Here is a 15,758-nt window from a genome sequence, read left to right as displayed (position 1 = left end):
AGAGTGGATATCTCACTTTGCTGAGATATTTCGCTACTGAATCTGGTTTCCTTCGCGAAACACGAGAGGAAGAGTGGATATCTCACTTTGCTGAGATATTTCGCTACTGAATCTGGTTTCCTTCGCGAAACACAAATATCGAGATTGACTTGTACTTTTGTAAAAACAAAAGTCAGGGCTCTCTCTCTCAGGACACATCGCTTCCGCGACGGTGGGCGTGACTCTGCGCCCAACACAGATGATAACACATTTCCCTTTAATTTTAATTGCTTTTCCATTTGCAGGCTTGCAGAAGATGTACACCTAAAAATCTATTATTACAAACCGATGATCACGAACCGGCTAGAGCCATTCGTGCTGATAACGTGTTGTAATCTTGTTGTTATATCTACATACATCATATATATCAACAGTAAGAATCAAACATGAAATGTAAATGTAAATAGACAAGAGAAGAAATAGGAAGAAAAGTGATTCTCATTTTATTCATCTTCCTCATTCCTCCATACATTTTGTCTTCCATGGATTACATTATATAGATGTGGAAGAGAATACTAAAAATCACAAGTAGGTGAAGAGACTTCTTCTAGTAATGTCCACATTCGTTGTATTTATATTTACAACACTCCATTTAATTAATGGGTTTTCAGGTGATGTTTAGATATTGCCATTGTTATCTGTTGCTTGGATATATAAAAGTTTTTCTTAGCTTTTAAATTAATATTAGAGCTTCTGTAGCATCAAATTTGTCTAATTTCAAAAACCGCATGAGATTCTGTGTTCTGAGTGGCACGTGAACCATCAAACTAGTTTAGAAGAACGTGCACGTGTTCTCACAGAATTCTGAGGAAAATAAAAAAGAAAATCATAAAGTCTGGACATGTCATTTGCAGATAATAAATCCCGAATTCTGATATATATATTTTCTGTCCGCTTGTTTCTTTCTTCTTTTGCATGCACTTGAGTTCCAGTTAGTTCTCATCAAAACTAGGCAAAAGCAAAAACTACACCATGTGTTTTCTGACTACAGGGAGCTTATTGACCTGCAAATGAATACCAAGCTTCAACCTCGCTGGAGAAAGTTGTTGAAGACTCTCTAGTAACCTGGTCAAAAAACATCAAAATTAAGTGATTTGAAGCAATATAATCAATCTATAAAGTTCCAGAGTGACAAATATTAGCAAGAAGGAACAACAAAACCAAAGAACTGTGATGAGAGGTGAGATATAGTAAGACGGAACAAACGTATCATAACAGTCGATATATAGTTGGATAATAATATCATATTGCATTCAGCCTCTAATAATATCATATTGCATTCAGCCTCTAGTAGTTTCTTTTGCTATAGAAATCTAGGACCGCATATCACAAGTTGCCCTTGCAGCCATATAAACAGTTTAGTGGTTCTCTTGCTAATCATCATATATTTATGACTGTTTTTCAAGCAATAAGCAAATGTTGTGAGTTAGAATGTGATAAGGAATGAACACAGATGAAATCTATTAAGTGTGTTAAAGTTAAGTGAGTTAATATGAAGAAAATCTCTAAAAATAAAAGCACAGGTAAACAATTTGAGGATTCTGTCAAACTAATACCACATCCACATCACAGCTCGGGATATATCATTATACGAATCTAAAAAAAGAGTCTCAAGCATGCAGTGAATTATTTTCTTGAACCATGCACACTTGTTATACTAAGAGGCACGAAATATATGATCCTTAGCATTAATAAACCTGAAAAGAGAAAAGATAATCAACATCCACTAGGAAATTAGATCATGTAGTGCAGCACAGGAATAGATCAACGAGCAAAAACCATACAGCCAAAAAGCATAAAAAGCAAAAGCCAGTTCCAAGTACTGAACTAACGGGAAATCTAATATCAATAATTAATGAAACCAAGAAATATGGCATATCATAACTACTGAAACTTGGAATATATAATCGTAGAAGCATTTATCAAAGCATTACTTAATTAGTGGAGACAAAGTTCTTGATTATAGGAAAATGTGATGAATAATTGAAACATTTCAACTCACCATCCTGGGGAATCGCTTGTCCATACCTGCCCTATGCAACTTGTCAAGATTCAGTAATGCTTCTCTGCACTCTTCCCTATCATCAATATATGTCTTCTTATCACCTCTAATTTGATATGATTCGTGGCCTCTGGCTAGGACAAACTAAAAATGTGTCTCATGTCAGGGAGTAAACAATGAATAGTTTTTTGAGAAATTAATGCATTCAAGAGAAAAGAAAATAGTCATGTACATAGTGAAGACAAAAGAATTTTCTCCGTTACATGAAAAAAGAAAAATATATAATGAGGCCATAGGCAAGGGGTCTAAAGTTGATTGATGAAAAAAATCCCTATAATCACATAGGCCCTCCTCGTGGCTAGATAAACCGCATTAGTCTAAGCAGGGAAATGTGTCCGGCCCTCATATTTTAATCCCTTCTCTTTCAAAGTTAAATGAATAGATACTTGAAGTCTTGAACCCACCAGTTCCTCTCCTACTAAACCCATATATTCTTTACCAAATTTAACCAAAAAAGTGCTAGGAAGTGGAAATGGCGCTTCATGATTGAGGACGACAATGCCTTAAAGACGGGATTTATCCAACGAAAACTTTAATTCTAGTAAATTATCTCGCTCTGTATATAAACTCTCAAAGCTCTAATTCCAATAAGCAATCTACATTTATATATGAGCTGTCTTTCTTTACAAGTAAAGTATTTGCCTTGTATATATTTCATGTTGTATAGAGGGGACGGATATCAGGAAAACCCCCAAATAGTAACAACCAAGATAATGAGGACAATAATGAGAGTTTCCTTTTTTTTGTTATCTGGCTTTTATTTATTTATTTCAGTTTTAGTAGTAGATTTGAATTTTGAAATTGTGGTTTAAATTTGGCATTTGAGTGATTTTAGGGAATTGGTTAGAGTGATTTGAGGGATTGTAATTGACTAATTGCTCTATAAAAGAGCTCTGTATTCAGATTTTTGAATCATTGATGAATGAATGAAGAAATGAAATTAGCTATTATGGTGTGAAACCTTGGGTGTGAAACCCTAGCTTTTCTTTTCTGCGTTCTCCTCTTCCACGAAATAACTTAGCCGCCTTTCCACCCTCTTCGTCTTCTTCCTCCAACAACCAAACAAGTCAACTCTCATCTCCCCTCTCTGTCAAACATCCAGCCGAGCCCTTCCCCTGCACCCATCACGGACCCATCAACTTTCCCCACCTGCTCTTCTTCTTCCCCTTCTCATTTTCATGTCCAGACTCTCCAACCCAAAGCTTTCCTTCTGAATCCTTAAGGCAAACAGCAGTATGTCCAGCAAAAGCTCCAGTTACTCACTTTCCCAAGGTCTCAAATCCATCCCATCTACCACGAATTTTGATATAACTCAAAGTCTCCTGAGCGAATGTCGTCAACAGTGACATTAGTGAACCATTGATGCGAATTTTGATATAACTCAAAGTCTCCTGAGCGAATGTCGTCAACAGTGACATTAGTGAACCATTGATGTTAGCAAAAGTCCCAGTTCATGCCAGATCTAGTCCCGCAATCGCCGTCGCTCCACTTCATCGTTTTCACAACCGCTTGCGTCATCCGACAGCATTTTGTCCCCAGCCGTGCTGTCGTCCAGCCCGCCGCAATCCTCAGCCACCCGACGACCGACACCCCTTGGTCAGCCATCGTTTTCTCTTCGTCCGATTTCAGATCGAAGAATTCACAGCGAAAACTTCAGATTTGGGATTGTTTTGATTCAGACCGAGGACGATATCATTCTCTTTCGACTCAGTATTTTCTGTTAAACTCATTTTATTAGTTAATTGCATGCGTATTAAATCTCTAAACTATTATCATATATTCACTGCTTAAATTATATTGTGAGTTGAGAGTACTGACGTGTGACTGCTGAAATTTGATATTGATTGTAAAACTTGTGCAATGATAATGAATATTGCAATTAAATTATTCGAGATTGAGATTGTTTATGACTGTCGATGCAAATCTTATTAAAATCCATCTGTCACATTAATTGTTTTTAAATTAATTTCCTACCGAATATTATGAATTTTGGCGAAACAGTGCTTTGTTTAAATTAAATCGCTGATTCCGATAGACCCCCTCCTTTGTTTCGCATCATTTTGGTATCAGAGCATGGTTCTAGGGTAGGAAATTTTTATTTTTTAATTAGTTGAGTTTTTTATTTAATATTAAAAAAATCTCATTCATCTCATTTAGTTGTTAGTACATGTCACTCGCACATGTCTACCATGTCGATTAGAAAAATCAAGTAAGTCAACTAGTGAGTCAAGCATGTCAAGCAGTACAAATCCCGAATTCTCTGAACTACTTAAGCAAATCGCTGAGTTAAACGGACAAATAAGTAACTTAACACATGAGAGCAGAGCTACTCGCGAGATCCTGAATAACACCAATGAGAGACGTGTTAGGTTAGAAGAAACGCAGGTTACAACTCCGCCACGAGGTCAAGGCTATGGATACCCACCGCAAGGTCATGGGTGTATCGTTCATCGACCCCCACCTCAACTTGTGCCTGATCCACCAACCTTTGATGGTAAGCTCGATCCACAAACTTTCTTTGACTGGCAGAAGAGCATGGATCGCTACTTCGATTGGTACGTCCTGACGGAATCCCAAAAAGTCAAGTTTGCCACAATGAAACTCATTAGACCCGCCTGTCAATATTGATCCAATTTTGAAATGATAAGACATATTAGAGGTGAGTTACTAATTTTTACTTGGTGAGAAATGGCCGACGAACTGAAACGGAAATATCTTCCGCCATCGTTTATTTATGGATTGCTAGATAAGTGGCATTGTCTTACTCAGGGAACCAAATCTGCAAAAGAGTACGTTGCTCAATTTGATGAATTGTTTACTCGATGCAGCACCATTGAGCAAGAGGCACCAATGAAAGTTTTGTCAAAGTTTAGAGCCAGATTGAGATGTGACCTCCCGAACTCTTTGCTCGAGGAGTAGACACCCTTGAGAGAGCTTACGCCTTAGTTCAAGATCTAGATGAAGCTAAATTCCACCAATCTCATAGGAGTCAGGATTTTCGAACTCATTTCTCCCAGCCTTCTCGTGCCACTACCTCTAGTCAGCCTCCGAGTCAATTTAACCCTAGTTATTCCCAATCTAGAGTCGATCCCAAGGGCCAAAAATCAGAGAGAGATCTCTCCAAACTTAATCCAATAATTCAGTGTTACAATTGTCAATGATATGGGCACGTTACATCCGTCTGTACAACTCCGTTCAGAGTTAGAATTAATAAGCCGCCTATAACGGAATCAAAATCTATTATTGAGAAAATTGTTAACCAGACCGTAGATTTGATAGAATCTAACTCTGATAAGGAATTCCAGAATATTAAAATTGACAAACCATGCATTCCCATTTCTTCTGAAACTACCCCTCTGATCACGGAGCCCACTGATGTTATCTCTGAAGTTGTTTTTGAAATTGAAACTTCAACTCCTCCTGAACCAACTCCAATGATTGAAAACGTTGTTGATATTCCCCACGAAGTCCTCCCAGACAAACATGACACCCAACACATTCCTGATTTAGTTCTTGATTCGGTTCACTCGGATATCTGTATGGAAGTTGAAACCCAAACTGAGCATAGTGAAACAGCTACCATATTAGATATCACATCCCCATGCATTGTCCGATAGTCACTCACATATACACTGATCCTTTTTGGGAATCTATAGTGATTAGGGATACAAGTTTGAGCACGAGTGTTTTTATTTCCTTTCTCCTTCATATTAAGCACACAAAAACACTCCTGCATGCATGTGTTTGCACGTTCCTCCTTATCACTTCAAAAATAGGAAATTTGTTATACATATTAACGAAGGAACACCTAATTATTCCATTTGATAGAGGATGTCATGCATTTTAGACACTTCATTGAGTTTACATCTGTCATTGATCACATTATTCGATTCTGCATTTTATCATAATCATTTGAGTTGATTTACATCATTTTTATTTTGCATTGGTCATATATTGGGGAATCAGTGATCTAACTTGAATAAATACATTGTTAACTGAAATGAATGATATGAAGTCAGGACATAATTTAAAACTGTTAATGATGATAATTGAGATGGTTTGGACTTGTCCAATACAGTTTATTTATAGCTGTTTAAGATTTGACATGATATTTATGAACTTTTCCAACTCTTGAACTAATTAATAGCAACATTTATTTTATCGATTTGGTCATAGGTCTATTTTTAATATTGATTGATTAAACAGTTCACAATGTTATTGGCAGCCCACTGATATAAGCCTGACCCTAGCCCATTATTTCTGAGAGTTTTTTCACTTTACCCCCACTTCTATATATTCACCCATACAACAGTGAATTTTGATAATATTTTAGATGATGAATTTACAATACAATCTAGCTAATGATTTGAGATGCAGGAAAGTAACTGAAGGCAGATTAAGATACAGACAGAGTATATTGAAGATGACAAGTTTCTGCAGCTAACTCGACGGAGTCGAGTTTTCTCCCACCCGGGGAGAATAATGAGGACAATAATGAGAGTTTCCTTTTTTTGTTATCTGGCTTTTATTTATTTATTTCAGTTTTAGTAGTAGATTTGAATTTTGAAATTGTGGTTTAAATTTGGCATTTGAGTGATTTTAGGGAATTGGTTAGAGTGATTTGAGGGATTGTAATTGACTAATTGCTCTATAAAAGAGCTTTGTATTCAGATTTTTGAATCATTGATGAATGAATGAAGAAATAAAATTAGCTATTATAGTGTGAAACCCTAACTTTTCTTTTATGCGTTCTCCTCTTCCACGAAATAACTCAGCCGCCTTTCCACCCTCTTCGTCTTCTTCCTCCAACAACCAAACAAGTCAACTCCCATCTCCCCTCTTTGTCAAACATCCAGCCGAGCTCTTCCCCTGCACTCATTACGGACCCATCAACTTTCCCCACCTGCTCTTCTTCCCCTTCTCATTTTCATGTCCAGACTCTCCAACCCAAAGCTTTCCTTCTGAATCCTTAAGGCAAACAGCAGTATGTCCAGCAAAAGCTCCAGTTACTCACTTTCCCAAGGTCTCAAATCCATCCCATCTACCACGAATTTTGATATAACTCAAAGTCTCCTGAGCGAATGTCGTCAACAGTGACATTAGTGAACCATTGATGCGAATTTTGATATAACTCAAAGTCTCCTGAGCGAATGTCGTCAACAGTGACATTAGTGAACCATTGATGCCAGCAAAAGTCCCAGTTCATGCCAGATCTAGTCCCGCAATCGCCGTCGCTCCACTTCATCGTCTTCACAACCGCCTGCGTCATCCGACAGCATTCTGTCCCCAGCCGTGCTGTCGTCTAGCCCGTCTCAATCCTCAGCCACCCGACGACCGACACCCCTTGGTCAGCCATCGTTTTCTCTTCGTCCGATTTCAGATCGAAGAATTCACAGCGAAAACTTCAGATTTGGGATTGTTTTGATTCAGACCGAGGACTGTATCATTCTCTTTCGACTCAGTATTTTCTGTTAAACTCATTTTATTAGTTAATTGCATGCGTATTAAATCTCTAAACTCTTATCATATATTCACTACTTAAATTATATTGTGAGTTGAGAGTACTGACGTGTGACTGCTGAAATTTGATATTGATTGTAAAACTTTCCGATTTCAGATCGAAGAATTCACAGCGAAAACTTCAGATTTGGGATTGTTTTGATTCAGACCGAGGACGATATCATTCTCTTTCGACTCAGTATTTTCTGTTAAACTCATTTTATTAGTTAATTGCATGCGTATTAAATCTCTAAACTATTATCATATATTCACTGCTTAAATTATATTGTGAGTTGAGAGTACTGACGTGTGACTGCTGAAATTTGATATTGATTGTAAAACTTGTGCAATGATAATGAATATTGCAATTAAATTATTCGAGATTGGGATTGTTTATGACTGTCGATGCAAATCTTATTAAAATCCATCTGTCACATTAATTGTTTTTAAATTAATTTCCTACCGAATATTATGAATTTTGGCGAAACAGTGCTTTGTTTAAATTAAATCGCTGATTCCGATAGACCCCCTCCTTTGTTTCGCATCATTTTGGTATCAGAGCATGGTTCTAGGGTAGGAAATTTTTATTTTTTAATTAGTTGAGTTTTTTATTTAATATTAAAAAAATCTCATTCATCTCATTTAGTTGTTAGTACATGTCACTCGCACATGTCTACCATGTCGATTAGAAAAATCAAGTAAGTCAACTAGTGAGTCAAGCATGTCAAGCAGTACAAATCCCGAATTCTCTGAACTACTTAAGCAAATCGCTGAGTTAAACGGACAAATAAGTAACTTAACACATGAGAGCAGAGCTACTCGCGAGATCCTGAATAACACCAATGAGAGACGTGTTAGGTTAGAAGAAACGCAGGTTACAACTCCGCCACGAGGTCAAGGCTATGGATACCCACCGCAAGGTCATGGGTGTATCGTTCATCGACCCCCACCTCAACTTGTGCCTGATCCACCAACCTTTGATGGTAAGCTCGATCCACAAACTTTCTTTGACTGGCAGAAGAGCATGGATCGCTACTTCGATTGGTACGTCCTGACGGAATCCCAAAAAGTCAAGTTTGCCACAATGAAACTCATTAGACCCGCCTGTCAATATTGATCCAATTTTGAAATGATAAGACATATTAGAGGTGAGTTACTAATTTTTACTTGGTGAGAAATGGCCGACGAACTGAAACGGAAATATCTTCCGCCATCGTTTATTTATGGATTGCTAGATAAGTGGCATTGTCTTACTCAGGGAACCAAATCTGCAAAAGAGTACGTTGCTCAATTTGATGAATTGTTTACTCGATGCAGCACCATTGAGCAAGAGGCACCAATGAAAGTTTTGTCAAAGTTTAGAGCCAGATTGAGATGTGACCTCCCGAACTCTTTGCTCGAGGAGTAGACACCCTTGAGAGAGCTTACGCCTTAGTTCAAGATTTAGATGAAACCAAATTCCATCAATCTCATAGGGCTCAGAATTTTCAAACTCATCCCTCCCAGTCTTCCCGTGCCAATACATCTAGTCAGCCTCTTAGTCGATCTAACCGTAGCTCTTCCTAATCTAGAGTCGATCCCAAGGGCCAGAAGTCAGAGAGATCTCTCTCCAAACTTAGCCCAATAATGCAGTGTTACAATTGTCAAGGATATGGGCACGTTGCTTATGTTTGTACAACTCCGTTTAGAGTTAGAATTAATAAGCCGCCTATAACAGAATCAAAATCTATTATTAAAGAAACCATTAACCAGGTCGTAGATTTGACAGAATCTAACTCAGACAAGAAAATCCAGGATAGTATAATCGAAGAACCATGCACTTCTATTCATTCTGAAACTACCTCTGCAATTGTGAAGTTAATTGAATTTTCTTGTCAAACCCTCATGCATTGTCCCGATAGTCACTCACACATACACTGATCCTTTTTGGGAATATATAGTGATTAGGGATATAAGTTTGAGCACGAGTGTTTTCATTCTCTCTCATGTTAAACACGCAAAAACACTCATCCGTCATGCATGTGTTTGCACGTTCCTCCTTATCACTGCAAAAATAGGAAATTTGTTATGCATATTAACGAAGGAACACCTAATTATTCCATTTGATAGAGGACGTCATGCATTTTAGACACTTCGTTGAGTTACATCTGCCATTGATCACATTGTTTGAGTCTGCATTTCATCATAATCATTTGAGTTGATTTACATTATTTTTTTTATTTTGCATTGATCATATATTGGGGAATCAGTGATCTAATTTGAATAAATACATTGCTAACTGAAATGTATGATATTGAGTCAGGACCTAATTTAAAACTATTAATGCTGATATTTAGATGGTTCGGACTAGTCCAATAGAGTTTATTTATAGCTGTTTAAGATTTGACGTGAGATTTATGAGCTTTTCCAACTCTTGAGCTAATTAATGGCAACATTTATTTATTTGGTCATAGTTCTATTTTTAATATTGAGTGATTAAACAGTTCACAATGTTATTGGCAGTCCACTGATATAAGCCTGATCCTAACCTATTATTTATGAGAGTTCTTTCACTTTACTCCACTTCTATATATTCATCCATACAATAGTGAATTTTGATAATATTTTAGATGGTGAATTTACAATGCAATCTAGCTAATGATTTTGAGATGCAGGAAAAGTAACTGAAGGCAGATTGAAGATACAGACAGCAGTATATTGAAGGATGACAAGTTTCTGCCAGCCTAACTCGACGGAGTCGAGTTTTCTCCCACCCGGGTGAGAATTAATTGAGGACAATAATTGAGAGTTTCCTTTTTTTGTTTATCTTGGCTTTTATTTATTTATTTCAGCTTTTGTGTAGATTTGAATTTGAAATTGTTGCGTTTAAATTTGGCATTTGAGCTGATTAGGCAGGAATTGCGTATAGAGTGATTGAGGGATTGTAATTGGACTAATTGCCTCTATTAAGAGCTTTGTATTCAGAATTTTTGCAATCATTGCATGAATGAATGAAAGAATAAAATTAGCTATTAAGTGTGAAATCCCTAAACTTTTCTTTTATGCGTTCTCTCTTCACGAAATAAGTCCAAGCCAGCCTTTCCACCCTCTTCGTCTTCTTCCTCCAACAACCAAACAAGTCAACTCCCATCTCCCCTCTTTGTCAAACATCCAGCCGAGCTCTTCCCCTGCACTCATTACGGACCCATCAACTTTCCCCACCTGCTCTTCTTCCCCTTCTCATTTTCATGTCCAGACTCTCCAACCCAAAGCTTTCCTTCTGAATCCTTAAGGCAAACAGCAGTATGTCCAGCAAAAGCTCCAGTTACTCACTTTCCCAAGGTCTCAAATCCATCCCATCTACCACGAATTTTGATATAACTCAAAGTCTCCTGAGCGAATGTCGTCAACAGTGACATTAGTGAACCATTGATGCCAGCAAAAGTCCCAGTTCATGCCAGATCTAGTCCCGCAATCGCCGTCGCTCCACTTCATCGTCTTCACAACCGCCTGCGTCATCCGACAGCATTCTGTCCCCAGCCGTGCTGTCGTCTAGCCCGTCTCAATCCTCAGCCACCCGACGACCGACACCCCTTGGTCAGCCATCGTTTTCTCTTCGTCCGATTTCAGATCGAAGAATTCACAGCGAAAACTTCAGATTTGGGATTGTTTTGATTCAGACCGAGGACTGTATCATTCTCTTTCGACTCAGTATTTTCTGTTAAACTCATTTTATTAGTTAATTGCATGCGTATTAAATCTCTAAACTCTTATCATATATTCACTACTTAAATTATATTGTGAGTTGAGAGTACTGACGTGTGACTGCTGAAATTTGATATTGATTGTAAAACTTGTGCAATGATAATGAATATTGCAATTAAATTATTCGAGATTGGGATTGTTTATGACTGTCGATGCAAATCTTATTAAAATCCATGTGTCACATTAATTGTTTTTAAATTAATTTCCTACCAAATATTATAAATTTTGGCGAAACAGTGCTTTGTTTAAATTAAATCGCTGATTCCGATAGACCCCCTCCTTCGTTTCGCATCACAAGATGTCAAAAAACTTCTACCAGAGCTTCAATTCATCGTTACTGAATGCCTAGAAAATTCAGAAACAGGAGATCCCTTCCATGTGGCTCAGACTTCCAGACATGACAGAAATTGAGATCTATTTCATTTAAAACATACAAAACATGATTAAATAATTCCTGTACTAAAACTTTTACAATAATACAAGCTTGTGTATGTATGTTATACATCATAACAGACTACAAGAGAATATTGTCATGGGGGTTGAAAGTCATTCCAGCCAATTAATATCTTCCCATGTTAAGGTTGAATTTATTTGACATAGAAAACATGGCCATTGGCACATGAATTAGTAAGCGCACAACTTCAATTCGGTTCAAGTACCAGGTATGTCTACATCAAGGAGAAGATAGTATTGAGGAAAAACTCACAATTATATCACCTTCCTTTCCCATGGCTATAGCTGCCCGGATAGCTACTCTTCTGATATCATGTAGAAGAAGCCTATGACCATTTGGAAGAACTGGGTAGCGACCATTATCACCATACTGCAGATAGTCGTTCATGGTCCATCCAACACCAGCCAACATGTCATCAAAGATTTCCTCTTATACAAATAAATGTCAATTCCATGCTAGACCTTCTTTTTTTCCTAAGGATGGAAAATACAGAGTTGGAGATGATGAAATATAAGAATATATTTAGAATACTTACTTTGATTCTCTGACTTTGGGTTGCCGGTTGTCAGAATAACCACTTCACTTTTCTCAGTTGCAACTTTTGTCAGCATTGGTCTCTTTCCTTTATCAGTTTCCCCAGCGCATCCAAACACTGAAGGCAATTCAACAGAGAAAATAATGAACCTTAGCACTAGTCGAAAATAGTTTGCTCTTCATCTCAGTTTCCATTTGAAATTGGTGTAGGAAAAGACGTAAAATTCTATATGTAAAAAGATAAATAACCATGAAGTGTAGATTTACCTAGGATAGACTGCACTGCATAATACTTCATAATATATAATTTGAAATAAATAGATCAAATGGAGAAGCATTATACCAGTAATAATTCTCTGTGCCCCAAGCTCCCTTGCTGCATCCATTAGCCTAAAAAATGAATCTGGTGAATGTGCATAGTCCACAACTACTGTAAAATTTTGGCCCTCATTTATCAGCTCAAACCTACCAGGAACCCCGTCCATACATTCGATACCTCTCACAATGTCCTCCATCGGAACACCTACAGCAATCCCAACAGACACTGCAGCTAGAATGTTATATACATTGAACCTTCCAATCGAATTTGAAGAAATTTCTAATACCCCCTTCGGTGTCTTAACTGCAACCCATGTCTTGAGCAGTGAGAGCTCAATCTTCAAAGGGTACACATCAGCCTCCTTGTTCTCCATTCCAAAGGTAACCACAGGAACATCAGGGTTCCCTTGAGCAATAAAAAATGGTGCATTTTGATCATCAATGTTCACAATTTTCCGATGCTTTAGCGGATTGACCATCTTTCTAAACAACTTAGCCTTGCAATTTCTATACTCCTCTTCAGTCTTATGAAAATCATGGTGATCTCTTGTCAAATTCATGAACACTGCAACATCAAAATCTATCTCATCACACCTGCCAACTGCCAATCCTATTGAAGAAACCTCCATAACTGTAGCTTTGGTCCCATTGTGAACCATCTTTGCCATCAATTTCTGGGCTGTCACTGCATCAGGAGTTGTATTTGGAGCTTCCAGCTGGTGATTCCCACAAACATGATAGGCAACAGAGCCCAACATTCCAGTCTTAGTGCCCGAGGCCTCCAAAATTGCCTTTACCAAGTGACTGGTTGTGGTTTTACCATTTGTTCCAGTGATGCCAATAACAGATAATTTCTTCGACGGGTTTTGATAAAAAGTTGCAGCAAGAATAGAGAGTATCAAATTGGTGTCCTCTACTAGTACTAGAGCCGTAGAGCCTAATTTTTCACCTACATTGACATGCGCAGTAGCCACAACTGCAACTGCCCCTCTCTCAATTGCTTCAGGAATGTACAAATGCCCATCGGTTTTGTACCCAGCACAACAAACAAAGAGATCACCAGGATTTATCTCTCTCGAATCATTCTTAATCCCGGAGACTAAGACCTCAGGGTCACCTCGAATCAAAACAGGACCAATACCAATCTTCTGAATGAGTTCAGAAAGACTCATCTCAAACTTGGGCTCAACAATTCGAGACCGAGAATTCGATGAATGCTCTCTTTGAGGAAAATCATCAAGCAGTTGGCGTTCAATATAGCTAGCAGCACAATTTTGATCCGCGACTGCATGTTTAGAGCTGCAATTGAGTTTTTTCCAAATGGGTTTTCTCCCATGTTGGTGATTTTTGAAGGAGGGGGAAGAGAGGAGGAGGGTTCGATGAGAGGAGAGAAGAGGAGAGGGGGATTTGGAGAAGGGGAGGAGAGTGGAGAAATCCATGAAAAGTGAAGGAAGAAAGGAGACTCAAGCTTGAAGAGGATTGTTTGGGAATGGCCATGGAGATTAGAGTGGAATAAAGAGGAGGAATGGTGTTGTTTAGCCATGAGAAGAATGAGAAAGGGGTTTCAAACGAAGAAGACAAGTACACTTGAGATACGTCTCAAGTACAATTATTCCTCCTACGGCTCCGATAAGAATCGAGAGGGAGGGATTACCAAATTTCAACCTCATGAGAAGGTTATTTAGATATTAGTCCCTCACATCTTCAATTATTCCACAGTGGTCCTCCTATCTCCGAAGAAACGTTGGCTTAAATGGTATTTTGACTGAGGGTCCAAATTGCCAGAATGCTTATAATTTGCGAGGCTAGTGTGGAGTTATTGATGATCTCAGAAACTAATATCTAAATAACCCCATAAGATTTAAGAAAAAAAAATGCTTGTAGCCCCTAAAATCAAAAAATAAATATGCTGCACCCTCAAGACTATGTCAACATACCAAAAAAAAAAACCCTAAATCCATATTTTTATGCTCCTAGACCTCAAATCTAATGTCATCTAATCTAACTGTTACTTTTCTCTTCTCCATTGTACCTCTACTCCCTAGGGTCGCTCCCCCTGGCTTTGCCAACACCAACCCAAGAAATCTAGCTTTCTTCTTCCTCTATCTTTCTAATTTTTAAAACTAAGTTAGGATTTTTTTTTCTCTATATAGTGGCAGGAGACGATGCATCATTATTGAACCCACTACCGCATTACTCACCTTTGTCATCACACTATTCATTTTTGCTTTCGCCAAATTACCATTTTCACTACCCCATCGCCGCACTTTTCTCCACCTCCTCTACCAAATTCACCACCATCGCCGCCGAATTCATTGCTCCTCCTCCCAAAAAACTTTTACCACTACACATCTCATTTGCCACGACCAATCTCCTCGCCCCTATCTCCTCCCAATTCCCCATTGCCACCACCGCCTTGTATGGAGCCTCTACCATTGTCACTATGTATGATTGTGTTAAAATTTTTTTATGTTGAATGTTTAACATGTAAGCAACTTCCTTGATTAATATTATCTCTTAATACCATCTTGCCTTTTAGACATCAGTGTCTAGTCTATTTCACTACCAAAAATCTTCTATCATGCTTCTTGATTTGCTTGCGTATCATCTCCACTAAAAGTAAGATTCATAATATTCATATCCTTCTTGTCCAACTGTTGAAGGTCTCAAGTAACATGACCATACATGTAAATCACATGAAAAAACTCATAAGTTTGACGACTAATGTGTAACCTAAACAATTAATATGTAACTTAAACAAATTAACTGTAATCTTAACAATTAACGTGTATCCTTAAGGATTAAACTGTAATCTTAATAACCAAGCTATATACTTAACAACTAGTGTTTATCCTTATCAGCTAAATTGTAACTCTAACAACCAATATATAAACGTAACAACTATGTTATAAACTTTACAACTAAACTGTAACCTCAATAACTAAGTTGTAAACTTAACAGCTAATGTGTATCCTTATCAACTAGACAGTAACCTTAATAACTAACATATAAGCTTAACAACTACGCTGTATCTTTAACAACTAAATTGTAACATTAACAACCAAGTTGTAAACTTAAACAACTAATATGTATCCTTATCAACTAAAC

General features: G+C 37.7%; 1 protein-coding gene across 6 annotated transcripts; it reads right to left on the bottom strand.

Moving 5' to 3' along the window:
• Positions 1-886: 886 nt before the first annotated feature.
• LOC109827241 (UDP-N-acetylmuramoyl-L-alanyl-D-glutamate--2,6-diaminopimelate ligase-like) lies at positions 887-14,354 on the bottom strand. 6 transcript variants are annotated; one of them, XR_002243375.1, is made up of 5 exons: positions 12,676-14,353; positions 12,334-12,450; positions 12,062-12,226; positions 2,042-2,185; positions 887-1,104 (listed from the first exon to the last, which is right to left on the bottom strand). XR_002243375.1 is itself a non-coding variant. In XM_020394206.1 (5 exons), exons 1-5 carry the CDS (start codon positions 14,087-14,089, stop codon positions 1,097-1,099), a joined length of 1,833 nt encoding a protein of 610 aa, XP_020249795.1. In that variant the 5' UTR covers positions 14,090-14,351; the 3' UTR covers positions 887-1,096. The 6 variants fall into 6 exon arrangements, 5 of the variants coding, with proteins under 5 accessions (XP_020249795.1, XP_020249794.1, XP_020249798.1 ...); XM_020394206.1 differs by having other exon boundaries at positions 2,068-2,185; positions 12,051-12,226; positions 12,676-14,351; XM_020394205.1 differs by having other exon boundaries at positions 12,051-12,226; positions 12,676-14,348.
• Positions 14,355-15,758: the final 1,404 nt, after the last annotated feature.

The sequence above is a fragment of the Asparagus officinalis genome, unplaced genomic scaffold, assembly GCF_001876935.1.
Source record: "Asparagus officinalis unplaced genomic scaffold, Aspof.V1 AsparagusV1_Un95, whole genome shotgun sequence".
In the NCBI taxonomy this organism is placed as follows: domain Eukaryota; kingdom Viridiplantae; phylum Streptophyta; class Magnoliopsida; order Asparagales; family Asparagaceae; genus Asparagus; species Asparagus officinalis.
This window is presented reverse-complemented; position numbering and strand designations above follow the sequence as displayed.